The 20,983-nt window shown below is 55.2% G+C and overlaps 1 protein-coding gene across 6 annotated transcripts in view; it reads left to right on the plus strand.

Moving 5' to 3' along the window:
• The window catches only part of RAB11FIP5 (RAB11 family interacting protein 5), a 38,999-nt gene that overhangs the window by 13,744 nt on the left and 4,272 nt on the right, over positions 1-20,983 (plus strand). The window contains exons 2-5 of one of the 6 annotated variants that reach the window (XM_045369081.3): positions 9,053-9,489; positions 9,620-10,319; positions 16,573-16,591; positions 16,829-18,576. In XM_045369081.3, the coding sequence (XP_045225016.1) occupies positions 9,053-9,489; positions 9,620-10,319; positions 16,573-16,591; positions 16,829-18,576 (2,904 nt within the window). Of the gene's footprint in view, positions 1-9,052; positions 9,490-9,619; positions 10,320-16,572; positions 18,577-20,983 lie in introns of all 6 variants that reach the window. The other 5 variants (XR_012422198.1, XM_015433543.4, XM_015433544.4 and 2 more) reach the window with 5 other exon arrangements.

A 20,983-nucleotide genomic window follows, 5' to 3' on the forward strand; every position in this document is an offset into this window, starting at 1 on the left:
GCACGTGGTGGGGCTGGGGCTTAACCCAGGCAGCCTGACGCCAAAGTCCATGCTCTTAGCCACTCCCAGAGTCTGCCTCCCAAATCAACCTCACAGGGTTGTTAAGAGGATTGAGTAAGATGTAATTCCATGTGTTCAGTGCTTAGTATTGTGTCAGCACACAGTAGGTGCTAACTGAGTGATTGTAGTTGGTAATAGGGATAAGATTAGTGGAACTTGAGGGCCAAGAGATGGGCTGGAGTTGGGTCAACAGTGACTCTTCTGTTCACAAAGCTGGACGCTTCCCACATCTGGTTGGGCATCTTCTCTCCCAGGGAAGTTAGTGAGATTCTTAGTTCAGTTGGGGGCTGAGGAAGTGTCTCACAGTTAAAGAAGGTCTCATTTTGGAAACCTCCCTTTAAGCCTGACATCTCTGGCTCCTGCCCTCCGGAGGCTCCTGTTTGGGGGTTGGGGTGGGGACACTCTTTGCTCTTTGGGAGCTCCAGCTCTCACAAGTAAGACCCTTGGGTTTGTAGCAATAGAAAACCATAGAGCAGTTGTGAAGGGGGCCCACATTAGTCACAGAATAATTTGTTGGCTCATTGAGCAAATATTTGAGTGTCCACTGTTAAGTGCTGGGGGTACAGAGATGAGCAGAATAATACACTTGACTGTTGAGTGAGGGAAGACAGATGCTAACAAGCCTTGAACATGTGCAGCATTTTGTCACGTTGATGTGCACGTGGGGACATGTGTGCGCACACACACACAGTACCAGCTTGTGGTCAGTATGATGATGAAAGAGGGTGAGGGGGACTGGGTGTGGTGGCTCACGCCTGTAATCTCAGCACTTTGGGAGGCCAAGGCGGGTGGATCACCTGAGGTCGTGAGTTCAAGACCAGCGTTACCAACATGGAGAAACCCTGTCTCTACTAAAAATACAAAATTAGCTGGGCAGGGTGGCCCACATGCCTGTAATCCCAGCTACTCAGGAGACTGAGGCTGGAGAATCGCTTGAACCCGGGATGCGGAGGTTGCAATGAGCTGAGATCAAGCCATTGCACTCCAGCCTGGGCAACAAGAGCGAAACCCCATTTCAAAAAATAAAAATGAAAATAAAAAACATAAAGAGGGTGAAGGGTGGTTGCAGTTGGGGTACTCGGGGAAGACTGAGGAGGCTCGGATGAACAGAGCCCTGACTCGAGTGAGTCAGTGAACTGTGGCCGGAAGGTCTGGCCTGCGTCTTGGGCAGAGGGAGCAGCACGTGGAGTGGCCTTGAGGTGGGAATACACCTGATGGGTTCAGGGACACCAGAAGGATCAGTGTGGCCCGAGTGCAATAAGAGATGCAGAGAGTCGTAGGAGCTGAGCCCCAAAAGGTGCTGAGTGAGGGAGAGCGGGGCGTGATGAGCTCCGACTGCGTATCTTTGCTGGATGGAACATGGACGTCAGGTAAACAGGGAGTTCTTTTTTTTTTTGAGAAGGAGTCTTGCTCTGTGGCCCGGGCTGGAGTGCAGTGGCGTGCAAGCTCCGCCTCCCAGGTTCATGCCATTCTCCTGCCTCAGCCTCCCAAGTAGCTGGGACTACAGGCGCCTACCACCATGCCCGGCTATTTTTAGTAGAGATGGGGTTTCACCATGTTAGCCAGGATGGTCTCAATCAACTGACCTCGTGATCTACCTGCCTCGGCCTCCCAAAGTGCTGGGATTATAGGCTTGAGCCACCACGCCCGGCCAACCAGGGAGTTCTAATGTCCATCAGGGAGGTGCTAGTGGATGGGACTATGGGGTGACAGTGGTGAGAGAGTGAGTTCTGGAGATAATTGCACGTAGAGTTCACAGAGTTCAAAGTTTAAATGTAGGGAGTGAGGGAAAAAAAGAAAAAAGGAGACAAATCTGATTTCTAGGTTTGGAGTCTGGAATAAATGATGGGTGGGGGCTCAGAAAAGGGCATTGTTATTTGGGTCTGAATTTTAGACTGCTAAGAGTTGGGGGTGAGTTAGATTGTCCAGGCCTGCTGCTGCAGCTACCCACAGCCCCCATGCCCCTATCTGTCTCTGACTGGAGTTCCCTGGCACTTGCATGGGTATGTGTGACAGTTGCCCAGGTCGGCTCTCCCCTGAGTGCAGGGCCTCCCCAGTTATGCTGGATGGCATTGGTTAGCCCAGCTGCATTTTCTGAGAACTAGGTGGAGAGCTCGTTATGAGGGCCTGGGGACCCCACCAGCAGGAGTAACTAGGGCTGTAATCTTGATGACAGGTGAGCAGACTTGCTCCTCTCCACCCCTTCCATCCACTTTGTCCTCTGCTTCGGTGGTGGGTGGGGGGGAGGCTGAGGGCCAAGTCCCAAGTCCACACGGGGCCTGGTGAACTTTGTCAGGCAGAGAGAGCTTGGGAGAGGTGTTCTAGCTGAGCAGGGGGCCCTGCAAGAGCTTCCTTGTGGTCCCAGCCTCTCAGGAATTCTGGACCCTGATGGCTGCTGGGGGAGGCTGGGCTGCTCTCAGACAAGGTTTTGAGGGGCTGAGGACAGGACAAAACCCTGAGGTCCCCTCAGTGGTATCTCAGGGCACTGTGCTCTGGGATTGTGCCAACCTTTTGAAAGGGGGTCTGGTCTTCAGGGTCTGTGATGTGTAGCCAGGCCTTTTACAGCCTCTGTCTTCTCAGGGTACCCAGGGCAGGAGTATATTCTTTCAGCTTTTCTGAAAGTTGCTAAACCTTGAAGGTTAAGGTCATGGGCTTGGAGTCTGGCATTTTCATGTTCAAGTTCCAGCTCCATTACTTACTAGCTGTGTGGACCTGGGCACGTTACAAACTGTCTCCACAACTTAGTTTCCTCATCTGTAAAATGGGCCTCCCATCTCCTGGGCTGGTTGTGTGGATAGTAAAAGAGCTGCAGAGCCCGGCACACAGTGAGCCCTCAGCAGGGTCAGGTCTGGCCGTTCTGTAGCCCCCTTGTGTGCAGCCCTCTGCTCAGGTGTGGCCTCTGGGCCAGCAGCAGCATGGGTAGCTGGGAGCTCTCTCAGGCCCACCTACACTTTGGGTATCAGAATACACATTTTAACAAGATCCAGTGATTTTTTTGCACTTTGCAGTTTGAGAAGCACTGATGTGTGTCTTCTGAAGAGCAGCATCAGTAGCTGCGTGTGCCTCTTCAGTGCAAGGAATTTTCTCTTACTGTGCCTTTCCTTATTGTGCCCATTATGTCCTGGCTGCAGAGGCACCTGGGACAAGTCCCAGATAATCATCATCTTCATCAAAACCCTTGTGTCCTGAGCATGTGCTGCGTGGGACTTGGAGAGTTTAAGTGCCCCAGATGGTGCCCCTGACAGAGAGATGGAGTCAAGGTGGGTGCTTTGCAGGTGGAGCAGCTTAGTTCCTGCAGTGAAGGATGTGCCGGACGGTGATACCTGTGCTGCCAGCAGCCCGGACTTTGAGCACTGGGTGGGACAGAATCACTGTCCTTCCTCCTGTTTTGGTGAGAGTGTTGTTTCTCAAGTGGTTTCTGAACTAGGAGGCCTAATTCATCTTAACACTCTTAATTTCTAGAAAGTGCTTAATGCTGCCTGCTCCTCCCCCATGGGTTCCTTTGGTAACTTACCCCCTCCTGGGGGAGGGATGAGTATTTCTGGGGTCAGTTCTCTCAGAAGCAGCGTGTCCTCGGGACTTGGGAAGGCAAGCCTTACCGGGCAGGGGAGAGACACAGGCTTCTTCTGGGTGCTGACTAAGTGTCCTTAAGGACAAGCCAAGGTGGAGAGCCCAGGTGGCCGCTGACCTTAAAGTGATGTAAAGCGTCAGGGACCATCCTTGTGGTTCCCACATGGGATCTGGGTGAATTCACTCACCTGTGGAGCCCCGCCCCCAAACCTACTGAGAAATATAGATAACCAGGCCGGGACCTTCTAGTTCAGTAAGTCTGGGTGGTGTCTTGGGTGGATTTATATCTATATATAAATCCTGCACCGATGCATAGCAGGTTTGGGTGCTATAGCTGTAGAGCTGTGAAAACGAGAGCTGTCTTTTGAGCCATTGTCTAGATGAATGTTGGGGCCTTGGTCACACCCTGATTGATTTTGGCCATGCCTCTGCCCTGGATGAAAGTGAAAGGTCAGGCCTCAGCTTGGGCTTCGGATTTCCTAAGCCCGGTGGCCCAGCCAGGTAGGCCTAGTGAAGGGCACAGAGAAGGAGAAAAAACCTTGGTCAGGTAGGGAGGAAGGAGCAGGAGCAGAAGCTCCAAAACTGGAGACCAGGGCCTGTCTCTTGCACAGCCAGCCTTGGGAAGTTGAGGTTGGAATTTTTTTTGTTTGTTTTTTTTTAGACAAAGTCTCACTCGGTTGCCCAGGCTGGAGTGCAGTGGTGTAATCTTGGCTCACTGCAACCTCCCTTCCCAGGTTCAAGTGATTCTCGTGCCTCAGCTTCCCGAGCAGCTGGGATTACAGGTGTGCCCCACCACACCCAGCTAATTATTGTATTTTCAGTAAAGATGGGGTTTTGCCATGTTGGCCAGGCTGGTCTTGAACTCCTGGCCTCTAGTGATTCGCCTGCCTCGGCTTCCCAAAGTGCTGGGATTGCAGGCGTGAGCCACCATGTGCGGCTGAGGTTGAATATTTGTTTAAGGATCTGGCATGTTCCCTTGAAGGCCAGGCAGAGTGATCAGCTTCAGGGATTCAAGAGCGGGAGTCCTAGGAGCTCATGGTCGTGGGAGAGAATGAGAGGATAAGCAGGAAGCACTGGCTGTTTACCAACCAGGCTTGGCATGCTTTAGCCTCCCAGCAGCCCCGAGAGGATGGTTGTCCCCACCTGAGGGTCAAGGAAGTGGAGGCTGAGGGAGGTGGCCTGGTCAGTGGGGAACCCAGCACTCACCACCATGGCCTGCTGTCAGGTGCATCCAGATGAGAGCTGAGAGAGGGCCCTGCAGGGTTGTAACAACTCCAGACTGTGCATGCATGATTTCTTTACTTTGGAGCTGTGTGCCCAAGGGGATACTCAGTCAATATCCACAAGAAACACAGTCCAGTGGGGGAACCTTGGGCACCCAGGACATGACAACACCAGGGGGTCCTGGAGCACAGTGCTGCCAGATCTGGCTGTAGAGTGAGTTTGGTCAGAGTGTGTATGCCTGGTCAGAAAGAGGAGGGACTGGGCCAGGCCAGCAGGATGGTGGCAGCTGAGGGAGCTTCCTAGAGGAGGTGGGACTTGAACTAGGTCATAGGACCCTGTTGTTGCATTCCTTGTGGGAGCTTCAGTCTCTAGGGATGAGGTGCTCAGAGCCCATTTGCTCTGCTGCCTGTGGGGCTCTGTGAAGAGAAAGCGTCCATTTGTTTTCATCGCAGGTTCCTCAGACAGTGTTCATAGTTTCCTGTCCTCCAGTGGACCTCCATGGTACCCGGCAGGTCTGTGGGGCTGTCTGGTCCAGCCAGGGGGAAGTAGCAGCTCTGGGGACGGGGAGGATGTGACCATCTCAGCTCGTGTAGGCCACACTTCTGGGAGAAGGCCTGCTCTGGTTGAGTCCCTGGGGTGCCCGGGGTGCCCAAGGTGCCGGGCAGTATCCCATTCAGTCCTGCCCTTGCTGGGTTGCAGAGGGAGGTGGGGCTGGAAGGGAAGTAGATGGGTGATGGCAGCTGGGGTCCAGAGGTAGGTCCTGGCCATTCTCCATTTCACTGTGTTCTGGATGGGAGAGCCTAAAAAATATTCAAGGAAACTTTCTCTTTTTCCTTCCATGCTTCCTTGAAATACAAGTCCAGGAAGAAACCCAAATTCCCTATGGGGGAGGGGTGGGCAGAACAGGAGAAGGGGAAGTGACCTTATAGGGGAGAGAGGCCCAAAAGGTCCTTGTGGCAGAGGACCTGAAACTTGGCCTCCCACCTTCCTCTGAGGGCTGGGAGGCAGAGGAGTGCGGCACATTTTGTGGCTCAGGAAGCTGAGATGAGGTAGGAGCAAGAGCTTTCCCTTGTCTCTTTTTCATATTACCACAGTAATATATGCTCCTTATAAAACATTCAAATAGGACAAAAATAGACAATGTAGGAAGTGCTAGTTCCCTGCAGTCTCACCACCTGGCCCCGGCCCCCCCAGGTAATTGCATTACCGCTGTGGTTTGTGCAGTGTGACCAGCTGGGGCCGAGGGCCCCTGACCTGTCTGCCCCAGCAAAGGCTGGCTGTGCTTGCTGATCCTAGTTACTCAGGGCTCGGGTGGTTTGGGGCTGGAGTCCATACCCTTCTCTTTTGCCCTACCTCCCAGGACTTTCTGTGCTAGATAGGGCCTAGCCCAGATTTAGGGAACGCAACTAGGGCTTGGCCTCTAAATAGGTAGTCAGGCCCAGGGTGGTCACTGGGCTGAGAACATAGAGGTATGAGACTGTTGATGCTGCTGGCTGGTTTTTCTGTCAAACTTCCTCTCCTGCCCCACAGACACCCTCACACACATCCTTCAGTCTGTCTCTCTCACTTTGCCTCTCCTCCCCTCACTCCCTGCCTGTGCCTTATGAGAGAGGCACCCTCTTGGGCATTTTCTCTGCCCACCCTGCCCGTGCCACCGTCTGTCCCTACCCGGCCTTCTCGGGGGATTGTCTCTTAGATTTGGGAGGGAAAACCAACAGTCTAGGCTCAGGCCGCGGAGTGGGTCTCCAAGGAGGGGACGGGCCATAGCTCACCAGGGTTTCGTTATGATGGGCTCTTCTACAGGGATGTAGAAGAGTCGGAGGTGCCCCAGGAAGCCTTTTAAAAAAAAAAGTCAACATTAAAAAATAATCAGAATACTACCACAACTACCACCAAGCTTTTGCAGTGACTTAATTCTGGATCTTTGGATGTGTAGGGACTTTTCATGCAAAGGCTCCCCACGCTGTGTCCACCAGAACCTCAGGGAGCTGGCGCTGTGGGGTGCAGAGCTCAGGTGGGAGGTGGCCCCCGCACCACTGACTGCGGCTTGGGTAGGGGTGTGTGTGTGTGTGTGTGTGTGCGCGCGCTGTGCAGTCACCAAGGGACTTTGAGCCCTTTAGTGACCAGCCTGACCACTACCACCAGGCTTTATTCCACCTTCATGCTCGATTGGCTGGGTCTGGACTTCCAGGCTACTGGAAGACTTTTCCCTTAGAAATGTGAAGGCATTCCTTCACGTGGTGCCCAGTGTTGCTAAGGAAGACTCCAGTGCTGTTCAAATCCTTTCAGGCCTCGTGTTCTAAACCTCATAGCCGTATCTGTTGGTGTGTGTCTGTCTTAGTTCATTGTGTTGCATACTTGTAGGACTGTTCTAGCATTCATGTTCTTCAGTTCAGAAAAACATTCTTGTATGATTTCTTTCATAGTTTCTTCCTTTTTGTGTTCTTTGCTCTCTATTTTTTTTAGTTAATAGACTCTATTTTTCAGAGCAGTTTTAGGTTTACAGAAAAATGTGTGGAAAGTATAGAGAGTTCCCATCTACTCCACCCACCACCCGCCGCCGTTTCCTCTGTTGTTAACATCTTGCATTAGTGTGGCATGTTTGTTGTATTTGAAAGCCAATATCAATACATCATTGCTAACTAGAGTCTATACATTACATTACATTAGGGTTCATTCGTTGTATTGTGCGTTCTGTGGGTGTATAACAACACATGTCCACCATTACAGTAGCATGCAGGATAGTTTTTCTCTCCTGCAAAGTCCTGTGCTCTGCCTATTCATCCCTCTGTCCTCCCTTCAATCCCCTGGCAACCACTGATCTTTTCACTGTCTCCATAGTTTTGCCTTTTGGAGAATGTCAAATAGTTTTGTCATGCAAGCATGAAGCCTTTTCAGATTGTCTTCTTTCACTTATGTATGTAAGATCCATCCTTGTCTGTTCATGGCTTGATAGCCTATTTCTTTTTATCATTAAGTAGTATTCCATTGTCTGGATGTACCACAGTTTGCTTATCTGTTCACCTACTGGAGGATACCTTGGCAGCTTCTGAGTTTTGGCAGTCATGAACAGAGCTGCTATAAACATTTGTGTGCAGGTTTTTCTGTGGACATAAGTTTTTACTTCAGTAGGCTAAGTACCAAGAAGTGTGATTGCTCCTTGTATGGTTGGAGTTTGCTTATTTCTCTAAGAAACTGCCAACCCCTGCATAAGAACATCTCTCCCCAGTAGGGCGGGCCCCAGCCACCCTGTGCGGTGGCCATGTGTGTTGGGGGCTGTCTCTGTGTGTCTCTGGGCACAGTGGGTGTGCACCAGGAAGAACTTAAGCTTTGGAGGGCTGGACGCCTGGCTCTGAGTCTCCATGGATGGGTTCCTTTACCACTGAGCCTCACCGTCCTGATCTGCACCATGGGGAAGTGCCTCTAACCTCATACGCTTTTTGGGAGGTGTGTGCGGGAGTGAGGTAAGAACCCTCACGCTGGTTGTAACGCACCATAGATGCTCAACAGATGTGAGTGCTCTTCATCTTTCCTGGGTCTCTTTCTGCCATTCTTGTCTGTTCCTCCATCTTGTAGAGGTATTCCCGACAGGGCTTGGGGTGAGTCAGTGTGTGAGTGAGGTGTGTGTGTGTGTGCGTGTATGTACGTGAGTGTATGCAGTAGCATTCCTGTATTTCTGGCCCCGGGCCTCTGGGTGAGCTGTTCTTTCCTGGGCTCACGGGTGGCTGGGAGTAGAGCTTTGGCTGGGACTGGCCAGAGGAGATGATGTCAACAGGGAGAAATGTGGGTAGGTCTGTCTGTGCTGGGGCCTGGAGGTGGGAGGGCCCTCCCAGGCCCAGCCTCACCCCTCTGGGCCTCAGAGTTTCAGATGTAGGGGAGATGGGACAGAGTAGAGGTCTCTGAGCACCAGGAGAAGGTCCTGGGGTGGGAGGGGGCACGGCGTGGTATCTACGTGGTGGTACCCGAGGAGCTTCCCCACTCAGGATGTGGTTTTCTCCATCATGGAATCATTTTGGATAGTTTCTCAGCTGTGTCTGAAGCCTGGAAGCCTAGGCCGATGGGTCAGAGCAGGAGCCTTTGGGGAGAGGCTGTCAGTGGCTCTCAGAGCAATGAGGGGTCCGGGCAGTGCCTGGTACTGGGCGGGAGCCAGGCTCCCTGGGCCCATGACTGAGTTCTGCCTGCTCCCCACTTCTCACAGGTGGTACAAGCTGCACTCCAAGCCAGGCAAGAAGGAGAAGGAACGCGGCGAGATTGAAGTCACCATCCAGTTCACGCGCAACAACCTGAGCGCCAGTATGTTTGACCTGTCCATGAAGGACAAGCCAAGGTCCCCCTTCAGCAAGATCAAGGACAAGATGAAGGGCAAGAAGAAGTATGATCTGGAATCTGCCTCTGCCATCCTCCCAAGCAGCGCCATAGAGGATCCTGACCTGGGCAGTCTGGGCAAGATGGGCAAGGCCAAAGGCTTCTTCCTCCGCAACAAGCTGCGCAAGTCGTCCCTGACCCAGTCCAATACCTCGCTGGGCTCGGACAGCACCCTGTCCTCAGCCAGTGGGAGCCTGGCCTACCAGGGGCCAGGTGCCGAGCTCCTCACCCGCTCACCAAGCCGCAGCAGCTGGCTGTCCACTGAAGGGGGTGAGCAAGAATGGGGGTGCCGCCCTGGGGAGAGGGGGTACTGGCTTTCCCCTTGGGTGGTGGTGAAGGCCTGGGGCCAGGAAATGGGGCCTCTCTTCCTGCGAGCTAACTCGGTGTGTTTCCCCTGCAGGTAGGGACTCTGCACAGTCCCCCAAGCTGTTCACCCACAAGAGGACCTACAGCGATGAGGCCAGCCAGATGCGAGTGGCTCCTCCTCGGGCCCTTCTGGACCTTCAGGGCCACCTGGATGCTGCCTCCCGCTCTTCACTCTGCGTCAATGGGAGCCACATTTACAACGAGGAGCCCCAGGGCCCTGTGCGGCACCGCAGCTCCATCTCGGGCTCGCTCCCATCCTCAGGCTCCTTGCAAGCTGTCTCTTCCCGGTTGTCTGAGGAGGGGCCTCGTTCCACAGATGACTCCTGGCCCAGAGGCAGTCGTAGCAACAGCAGCTCGGAGGCAGTACTTGGACAGGAGGAGCCGAGTGCTCAGGCTAAAGTCCTGGCCCCTGGGGCCAGCCACCCTGGAGAGGAGGAGGGGGCCCGGCTACCAGAGGGCAAGCCAGTCCAGGTCGCCACACCCATAGTAGCCTCCTCTGAGGCTGTGGCAGAGAAGGAGGGAGCCCGGAAGGAGGAACGCAAGCCCCGGATGGGCCTCTTCCACCACCACCACCAAGGCCTAAGTCGGAGCGAGTTGGGGCGCCGAAGCTCTTTGGGGGAAAAGGGGGGTCCCACCCTGGGGGCCTCCCCACATCACTCGTCCAGTGGGGAGGAAAAGGCCAAGAGTAGTTGGTTTGGCTTGAGAGAAGCCAAGGACCCAACTCAGAAACCCAGGTACGTCATTGGCAAGACCAACTTTGCTCCTTGGGGAGGATGCTGGGGTGTGTGCTGCCTGGACCCTGGGGCAGGGAGGAAGGAGCAGATGTGGACCCCGGGCAGGCTGCTGGGGCTCTGGCTTTGCATGGTTAAGTGGGGGTGTCTCCCTAAGCCAAGCTTCGTTTTGTGCTCACGGACACAGGTGAGTTACGAGGGCACAGTGCTCTGAGAGTCCTATGGATTCAGGGGTCTGACTTCTTAGCCCTAGACCTTGCTGCATGAGTTGGCATGCCCACCCCCTGAGCTGGAGGGAAGCAGGAAAGGCCATTTGTGTGAATTCTTTGCTTCCTGACCTCCACCTCTTGCCCTCTGGCCTCAAGGTAAGGAAGCCTTGAGAGATGAGGACTGGAGACCGCACCCTCAGACTTCCCTTCCCCTCTCAGGAGCTCGAGGACTTCTCCCCAGCTGACTCTCTGATCGCTTCCCTCTGGGAGACGGGAGTCAAATAACTGAGGCTACCACTCCTTCCCCCATCCATTCACCCCCAGTTGCTTCCCCTGGCAAGAGGCTGTGGGCAGCTCCCATGAAATCTGTAACCCATCTCTGTCCTTGGAGACCTTGGGGGGTCTGGCCCTCTCTGATGTCTCTTGGTTTTGGGGAATGGCACCGTGGAAAGTGCTGGTGGCAGCTGCTCCATTTTGAATGTCCTGAGTCCCCCAGTTCATGCCCTGGGCAGAGCCCCTGATGCCCACCGTTTGCTTCCTCCTAATTCTGAGCCAGGGGAGGCTGCAGAATTGTATAGCAGGGTCCAGAGAGGGGCTCCAGGCACAGGTCACGGAAGCATGTGTCCCACCTTCCCAAGGGCCTGGGGCCAGCCCTCATGGGCAGCATCTGTGGCAGCCCTGGCCAGTGTGGTGAGAGCCACTGTTTCTCTCAGCAAGCCTGCCCTTCCCACTCCATGGCTGCTTGGACAGGTTTAGAGGACAAGCACAGTAGCAAGGGGGCAAAAGATAGGGCAGAGGAAAGACCCCGAACCTGTTGCCTAGAGGGGAGACGAATCTTGTAGTCTTGGCTTTTCGTTTCCCTTTGGCACTCTGAGTCTGTTGAGAGGAGTGGAGAGAGAGATGCAGGCCTTTGTAGGTTTGGGCCATGGTCAGCTGACAACCCCCGTTAGACCCTCATAGACAGGGGTGTGGGGGGTGGGTCAGTTTCAGGGGCATGCCACCCCCTGCCTCCCTTGCTTGGTATGGCAGCTCCTGTCCCTACTCACCAGAGCCCAGGCAAGCTGCTGGTCATCTGCGGCCTGGGAGAAGATTGGGAAGAAAGAAAAGGGGACAGGCCTTTCCCAGATGCCAGGCTGAGCTGGTGGCCCTGTGACAGCCAGCTAGAGATATTTGGAGGTGGTAGGGTAGAGGGAGGTGGCAGGAGATCTGGACAGGGCATTTGCTGGGAGGAGCTGAGCGCCTGGATTGAAAGGGGCACAGACCACAGGCTCAGTGTGGTTGTCCGTATGGTGTCTCTGGGCCTTTTCTGGGGCAGGGTGAATGCTGAGGCCATTTGTAGGTGAGTGCCCAGGCTTTGGGCTTGGACTCCCGCAGGCTGTGAGTCTGTGGGGTTGTCACTGGCCTGGGGCACTTACAGTCTCCATCCTCTTTCTCCTGCTTCCCCATGTTTCTTAATGGCCTCTTGGAGTCTGGAGGATTTGGGTCACTGATGGCCGTAAGGAAGCTGAGGTTTCTGTCCTGCTCTCACTTGAATTCCAAGCCTTGTCTTTAGCAGGATGGAGGGCACTCAGCATCCCTCCCCAGATGGGGCCCATTTGCAGGTGGCGGCTGCAGGGCCAGGCTCTGTGGCCGTGCATTCAGATGGGGCGGGAGGGGCTGTGCTTTGGGTAAGATGGCCTGGCCTGGATAGATATGACACCTGGCCTTTGAGCTCAGTCAGCAGCATCCTAGCCTCGTGTACCTTGCAGGGAAGGGAAGGCTGGCCTGGAAGAAAGGACTGTTGGCGCTTCCCCAGAGGGCTTGCTTAGGGCTTCTGAGGAGAGGAGAGGTGGGCTGCCTCACGGCAGGAAGCTGTGAGTTAGACCCAGAACTGGAGTGACTGAATGTAGCTGCAGCTGGGGCCTGGGGAGCCTGTCCCCAGGTCCAGAGATTAGGGGCCTCTGCCCTGGGGCTGCCATTGCAGATTGCAGGATGTTCCTCACTAGGAAGAACAGCGGCGCCCTCTAGTGCTCCCATGTGGCACTGATGCCCCACAGAGAGGCCCGGGGCTGAACGTGTTGAGTGTAGTATCCAGAGAAAGGCTGCTACCGTGAGGAAGGAACAAATGAGGCTATGCAGGACTGAGAAGAGGGTTCTGCTGTTCCTCTGACGTGGCCTTTGTCTGCTGGGGTCCATGGTGGTCACACTGGGCCCCTATCAGTGTGTGCTGGAGTGGGGAGTAGGTAGTTGAGACCAAGCTTGTCTTGGCTGCAGAACTTAGCCTCATTCCCCTGCCCTGTTATGAGCCATTCACACTGAGCTGCAGTATGGGCTACTTCATGTGTGTTTGAGGACAGGCAAGACCACGCATGTTAAACCCACCAGGGCCAAAGTGGATTGTCTTTGTGTCTATCCCAGGTCATTCTTGTGTTCCCTTGATCCCCGTCCCCCACACTAACCATAGGACTGTATGCACAGAAGGGGATCAAATGTTGATTACAAAAACTTTTAAAGCTGGGAATAAGTGTGGTACAACATAGAGGTGAATGTATCATGCTGGTGGCCTCTGGCAATCTCTGCAGTGCCTCCTTGCACCAGGCATGGTGGGCAACAAGGTCCCTGTGGGCCTGGAATGTGCTGTGGCAGTGGAAGGAGGTTGGCTGCATTCTTGGTGGTGTAAATGAGTAACTATAATGTGCACCCAGAGGCTTGGAGTTAGAGCAGCCTCACATCCTGCTTGTGCCTGTTCTGGCATGGTTACTGTATTAACAGTGTTCTGGTTTGGAAGATAAATGATACACTCTCCCTACTTACAGCTTACAAGGCCCCTCTGTCACCTCATTGTGCCCAGGTGATGTGAGAGGATGTGCCCGTCTCTTGGACATGTTTCCTGGACACTGGGCCCATCTCAGGAGGGTCAGGAGGTTGTGCCTCAGGAGGGAAAGCTGAAGGGCAGTGTTGCTGGAGGTTAGCGCGCCTCCAAGGCTGGCTTTGGCCTTTGGGGGATTGCCTGGTAGAGAACCTGTGCAGATCCACTTGCCATCTCTGGGACCAGTGTGTGGAAATGACAAGGACACAGGCTCTTTTCAGCCTAAGGAAGAGCTGTCTGCTAGTGACACCTGGCCTTCAGCTACAGAGGTAGCCCTGTGGCGTAGTGTTTAAGAAGAGGGGCTGTCGGGGTGAACAGGTGGTTCCTGTGTTGAGTGGCAGGTTCAACCAATTGTTCAGGGCTTCCTGCAGGCAGTAAAGTTTTATTCCCTCAGGTTGAAGGGGCAGAGACATCTGGACTTCTGACTTCCTTCCCAGCATCTGATCCTAAAAGGGAAGACAAGTCAGTATATGTTGCTGCCCCCACCGCTTGGGGGTGGGGAGACTGTGCCAGGCCGGCACAGTGGGTTCTAGGATGCAGAGGTGTTTATCTGTTCTCAGAGCACGACCAGCAAAGACAAGCACACGTGGGAATATGTCCCTGACCTGGGCCAGGTGGAGTGGGAGGGAGATGTTTTGAAGTGAGAACCTTCAGAATGTGCACGTGGTGTGGAGCAAGGGAGAGGAAGGCATGAAGGAGGGATGTGTTACCAGATACGAGGACGGACAGGATGCCCTCAGAAGTACTGCTGGCTCTGTAAAGCCTGCCAGGCCCGGTGCTTGGAGTCCCTTCCTCCAGGGAGAGCCCTTTGCTAATTCCATACCAACAGGTTTGTGTGTACCTCTGGGGAGCTGGCAGGGAGAGGGAGGTTGCCGAGCCTAACCTGGGGCTCCCAGTCTACTCCCGTGCCGTTCTTGTCCCTGCAGTTCTGACTGCCAGCCAGGTTGCTGAAAGACTGCAAGGGTGAGTGCAGGCCAGGTTAGGGCTGAGGGGGCAGAGCTAAGCATGGTGCTTTTAATGTTGATGGAACTCTCTTCCTTCAGACGACTGTGGCCTATTGTCATAAAGGGGGCTGGGAGAGAAGTAGCTCAGAGTGCTCTAGCCCTGTTCCTGGGGGCCCGGGTGCTGTAGGCAGGGTTGGGCTGGGTGTGGTATGGATGCTTTAATGGCAAGTGGGCTGAGGTCAGGCTCTTGACTTGGTCATGGTGTATGTTGCTTCTCACTCCCTTTGGTCCCCAAGGCAGGCATGTGTGCCTTGGCCTGGGGCTTCTCTGGAATGAAGGGAGAAATGGCATCTGCTGGCGTTGAGGCCCTGGGCCCACGATTCTTCCTCTTTTGGTATCTTCGCCATGACCATAGAAGCAGGGTAGTGTAGTGGGAACAGGTAGGAATTTTTACCTCCCTCTCCCTCCATCTTTAGGTGGAGGGGGTGAGACTGAGAATTTACCCTTGGATGGGGAGTTATTGTAAGGGGAAAAATAGGGTCAGGAGACTCTCTGGAAGCTGATTCTTATGAGAAATCCATGGGTTTGGGACCTGGCTGTGTTCTACCTGTGAGGCTGACCTTCCTGCTCTCAGAAGCATCTTTGGAGCCACCTGTGCCTCTGTTTGGTTGGGCTCCTTCCTGTGTTCCGCCCCTGGTGGTAGCTGCCGAGCTGACCTGCCTCAGCCCACCTCTGTGTGGGTCTGCCCTCTTTGGGCCCTGGGTTCCCGGAAGAATCCAGGCAAGCTCCAGACAGCTCATACTCTTGCCACAGGTGCCCTTCCTACCCCAAGCCATACTCCTTATGGGCTGGCTGGCAAAGCCTGGCTTCTGCCCCTTCAGTACTCACTGCCCACATTTCCTGTGGAAGAAGCTGGTTGGCTTGAAAAGTTGGATGTGTAGGGGTTTCCCCAGGATATTTCCACCTGGACAGGCAGGGGCCAAGAAACAGGGGTCCTGGAAGCTTACAGCCAGGGCTGGGAGACCGGCCATGAGGAGGGAGACTGCTCAGACAGCAGAGGGTGAGGCCACCGAGGTCTGCCTCTGACGGTGGCTCAGTGGCAAGGCAGCCATTTTTTCTGGCCTTCTGTCTGTGTCCTGGGGAAGTGACAAACTCTAGTTTGAGAGCACGCCCCTGCCAGCATCTCTGGAGTCAGCTGCACTCTGTGGATAAGCACCAGTGCCGGGGTCGTTCCTCCCAGAAAGGACCCTGCCCTGGACAAATGAAGGCCAGCACCTGTTCTCCAGTGTCCTAAGAGCACCTTCCCTGTCCCCCATCCCCAGAGTCCCTGAGAAGCCCCTGGTGACATCCAGAGTTGCTGCTGCTGCCACACTGCCAGCCTTGGGAGACAAAGTCTGGACCATCAGGGAACCTGTTGGTTGATGTTCTCCATAGGTGGCTTATCTTCCTTAGCCAGTTAGGCTACCCCTCAAAGAAACAAGACACCTTGTCACACCAGATGACAGCCCATCATTACTTCTAATAGAACCCAGGCTGTTTCAAGTGCCCTGCTAGGTCCTATAAGTTCTGGCTTTGTCCAGCCAGATACCTAGGCCTGGCCTTTCTCTGATCTCTTTATCCCCCCATGCCAGCTGGTGTTTTCTTTGCTTTTAGTCCTAAAAGGGGCCAGGCATGGCGGCTCATGTTTGTAATCCCAGCACTTTGGGAGGCCAGGTGGGCAGATCACGAGGCCAGGAGTTAGAGACCAGCCTGGCCAACATGGTGAAACCTCATCTCTCCTAAAAATACAAAAATTATTCAGGCGTGTTGGCACACGCTGAGGCACGAGAATGGCTTGAGCCCAGGAGGCAGAGACTCTATCTCAAAAACAAAAAAACAAAAAACGGGATGTAAGGTGCTTTCAGATTAGTTTTCCCAGACGTGAATTGCTTGTTGAGTAGAACCTTAGAAGCTTCAGCATGGGATAGAGGAAAGAACACTTGGTTAGGTTTGGATCCTCCCTGTCAGATGAGATGATTTCTCTCCGGGGTTGGAGTGAGGATTAAAGTAACTCTGCTCAGCATCTTTCTCCTTGGGAGGCACTTGATAATGTTACATGTTGGGGTCTTCCCTCTGTACCCTGGCCCAAGTAGGTAAATCCAGCCTATGTGTGTGTTGTGGCCCCTGGTCCCGAAGCAGGGGGTGGGCGTGGGACTCAGGGACCTTTCCAGTCTTGGCATTAACCAGGAGGCTCACGGTTTTGTCTCCCTCCACAGCCTGGACGTGTCTCCTCAGGTAGAATCTGACCCAGCTGCTCTTCCTCACCACCTCCCCTGCTCCCCCTGGGCTCCGGCCCCTCCCACTCCTGCTCCCACTGCTGCTCCCATGCTAAGCACTAACCTTTTTGCAGCCGCCTCCCCCGCTGCTGCCACTGCCGCCGCCGCCACCACCACCACCACCACCACCGCCACCCCTGAAGCCACCCCACCTGGATTATTGGGTCTTACCAACCCGTTCCTCACCTCTTTGCAGAGCAACCCCTTCTTCGAGGAGCTCATAGCCGACATAGCACTAAACTCTCCTTCACCTGCTCCCTCTCTCCCCAGTGCCTCGAGGGCCAGCCCCACCCCCCTGGCCTCCCCTGGGAAAGCCCTGCCTGAGTGGGACAACACCTTCAACGTCTTTGCTGCCAGCAGGCTGCGTCCAGAGGCCAGGAGCGAGATCCTGGCCCCTGCAGGAGTGGGGCTGGAGGCGGCAGGGCTGCAAGACCCAGGCCACGGGGCCATGACTGCGAAGGCAGCTGAGCCCCAGGGAGACCCTGGGGGAGGAGGAGGAGGAAGAGGTGGGAGCAGCGTGTGGCTGGAGCCCAGGGTTCCTTTGGACTTGGGACCGGACCACGAGAGCATGAGTGCGGCTGACCTGGGGCCCCTCGGGTTGGTAGGGGCCGGCCTGCCCTCCTCGTCAGCCCAGCTGCAGCTGAGAGCCTCAGCCTCAGAACCAGACAGGGAACTGCCAGCCCCAGAAGGGGAAGCAGGGCAGAGTCCGGCAGACAGTGGGACGTCTCTATTTAGCTCCCCAGAAGTGATCAGTGTGTGGGAGAGGCTGCCGGGCCCAGACAGCGCTGCTGAGGGCCAGGACGATGAGTCCTCCCGAGGCGAAAACCAGCTTTGCCCTGACGTCGAGACAGCTGACGATGCCTGGCCTTGGGATGTGGTCACCATTTCTCCTGCAGCTGAGACGGCCTCACTAGTCTTGCGGGGAGAGTCTGATGAGCCTCCTCCCCAGGTGCAGCCTGAATCACCAGAAACTGTGAGCCCCAAGGGGAGCGAGGGGCTTCCCCCACTGGAGCCCGAGCCTAAACCTGAGTGGGTGTCTGACAAGGGGCTGCAGCCCAGCACCCCACCTCCCAAGCCACCGCGCCTCTTCACACCCTCAAGATCTCAGGAGGAGGAGGAGAAGGCCACAGTGGGGCTGAGTAACAGAGGTCCAGAGACAGAGGGAGAAGATGCCTCCCTAAGTACACTGGTTGTCGGTCCCTCGGAGACCAAGGAGGAGGGAGAGAAGCATGAGTCGGAGGAGTCTGACAGCTGTTCCTCTGCAACCCTGCTGGGCCAACCTGGCCTGGAAGAGCTAGTGGAGGACGCCAGCCCCCCTGTGTCTGGGCCCTGCCTGTCTGCACCCACCAGCTGCCCTGAGGGTCCTGCCCCCATACCCTGTCACTCAAAGAGCTTGACTCTTCAAAGTCAGCACATCTGGGGGGCTCCAGAGGTTGGAGAAGGCCCTGAGGCTCCTGAGGCCCAGGGCCAGGATCCAGTAGCAGAGGGGCTTGGGTCCCTGTCAGTCACCTCCCAGCAGGCTGATGTGTGGGTCTCCAAGGAAGATGCCTTGAACCCCTTCTTGTTTCAGGGGAGCCGAGATCCTCCCAGCCTCTCATCTGCATCCCCGCCAGGGTCGAGGGAATCTTCTATTCATTCTGGTCCAGAAGAGCTGCCCACTCCCCCAGAGCCTGACTTTCCACCGCCCCCTCTCCCGCCTTGGGCCAGCCACCACAGTGGGGGACCCAGTCCTCCATGCTCTCCCCTGTCTGGAGCCCGGCCCCTGACCACCTCCTCCGCACCACCAGGGGAGCCAGCCTTACTTCCTGGCCCCCTTGAGCCCTCCCCACCTGGGGGCTCCCCTGCCCTACTTAGGGAGGACCTCGCTGCAGCCACCCCAGCCTCCCCGCTTGTGCTTCTGCCCTTGGAGACACGACCAGCTGAGGAGCCACAGCCCAGTGCCAGGTGAGCATCCACCCCCAGAACACTGTCCAGGAGGAAGGGGGTGGACGGGGGCAGAACAGCCCAAGGGACTAAGGGGTTCACACTCCAGCCTCATCCTTTGTGGGCAGGTGAGGGTCTCTTTTACTCCAGGGGCAAGACGGTACAGGCTTTGAAGACAGGAGCTTTCTATGGTACCACCTCTGAAGCTGCCTTCTTGGGACTTGGGATAATCAAGGCAGATCCCCACAAGCCAGGGGTTAGGAGAACAGCACTGATGAGGTGCAGGGCATAAGGAATGAAGTGGGGAGAGCCGACGTGGGCTGGCAGGGAAGGAGAGCTGTGCTGTAGGCCCTTCCGGAGTGTGTGCACTCGGCCGCAGGGGAGCTGTGGGCGGGGGCGGGGGGCGGTGGAACTTGTCAAGCAGGGGGCAGGTCTTGGGGCAGACCGTGGCAGAGCAGGCTGACAGTGGAGCCTTGAGCAGTCTCCTGTTCTGCTAGAGTGAGGGTGCAGGCTGGGGAAGGCAGAGAGCCAGAGGAGGGACCAGCACTTAGGTCAGAGAGAAAGCTGCAGACACCTTCAGAAGAAAAAGGGAAACTCAAACACTTCACACATATGTAACTCTCAGAAGAAAGGTTCCCCACCTGCAGCAGTAGCTTCATTAGTTTGCGTTTGGTGCCTTTCAGGGGGTGGTTCCGATGCATTTAGGACCGCTGAGTGGACAGCAGATGCCTATGTGACTGTGCTCACTGTGGCATTGGGAGGTTTGGAAGAATTATGAAGCTGTGACCTCACCGGCTGGCTGGTCAGGGGTGATGTGAGCAGAGGCCTGGAGACTCAGGGCACTGGGAGGTGATGGGGTGTGACTTAGAAGGCAGCAAGTCCCTCTGGGACGATAGCGTCCTAGGAGGACCAAGTGAAGGAGGGGAGAGCAGGGCAGGGCGTGGGGCTTGGAGAGCAGAACAGGCTCCAGCACTGGCCTCCCGACCAGGCACTCGTGTTTGGTCATCCACATTCACTGAGCCTACTATGTGTCAGACACTGAACAGGTGAAAGACACTGTCCCCACTCTATTCCCAAGGAATGTCTAGTCCACTGGGGGAAGATAAAGTGGACCCAAGAAGGGAAGAAACCCCAAGGGGCCAGAACTACATATGGGAAGTGGGTAGGAGGGAGTCCAGGCTGCCCCCAGTGTCCCTCCCTGGTGGTGGTGGTGACTCTGCTCCCTTGAGGTGAGGGAGAGGACGTGGGGGAGCTGGTGGTTGCAGTGTCCTCGGCTGGCCTTGCTCTCTGCCAGCATGACCTCTAATCATATTTGCCACTTTTTATAAGTTTTATTCTTCCCAGAGTTGGCTTCATGTCTGTACTGGGCTTGTTCCTTCTGTTATGAAGTAGATGGGCCAAATAGAGCTGTCTCATTCCTCAAAGGAAGAAATGGAGCCCATGAGAGCCGCAGGGTTTAGGATCTCGGATCCCTCTGATGTAAGGGGACAAACAAGCCAAGGCCTCCCGGCCCCTCATTCAAGGCACTTTTTTTTTTTTTTTTTTTTTTTTTTTTTGAGGCGGAGTCTCGCTCTGTCGCCCAGGCTGGAGTGCAGTGGCGCGATCTCGGCTCACTGCAAGCTCCGCCTCCCGGGTTCCCGCCATTCTCCTGCCTCAGCCTCCTGAGTAGCTGGGACTACAGGCGCCGCCACCACGCCCGGCTAATTTTTTGTATTTTTAGTGGAGACGGGGTTTCATTGTGTTAGCCAGGATGGTCTCGATCTCCTGACCTCGTGATCCGCCCGTCTCGGCCTTCCAAAGTGCTGGGATTACAGGCTTGAGCCACCGCGCCCGGCCTTCAAGGCACTTTTATACTACACTGGTCATCCTCCCCTTCCCTGGCACAGCCCGTAGGTGGCATTAGAGCTGCTTTTATACCCCATCCCTAGCGCAGGCTCCTAGGTGGCAGGAAAGGGACTGAGATGCATTCTTTCTCTCTGCTGTCTGCCCAGAGCCTGGGTGCTCTGCCGCTCTTCCCGATTTGTGAGAATGAATGCATGGATCTAGCCTGAGAGTCTCTGGGTCTGGGTGACCCTTCCTTCAGTGGAGTTCAGGGCCTTGGACTAAGCCATTTTGCATTCTACTCCTGAATGGTCTAAATCCTCTGTGAAGTAAGCATAGATTCATAAGACGTCCCCTGGGTAGGATAGTTGATCTAGGGGCCTGATGCAGTTTATGTTATAGTTTATGTAACTGTCACAGGGTGCTGGAGGATCCCAGAGAAGGGTCATCTTAGCCTGGAGGAATCAGGAAGGCTTCCTGGAGGAGGTGGCCTTGCACAACTGTGAAATATGAGTAGGAATTAGTGAGCCAGTGGGAGGAAGGGGCAGTGTTGTTCCAGACAGAAGAATAGCTTTTGTAAGAGCTTGGTAAGAATGTGGCTGGGAGA

This window comes from Macaca fascicularis, chromosome 13 (assembly GCF_037993035.2).
Source record: "Macaca fascicularis isolate 582-1 chromosome 13, T2T-MFA8v1.1".
NCBI lineage: Eukaryota > Metazoa > Chordata > Mammalia > Primates > Cercopithecidae > Macaca > Macaca fascicularis.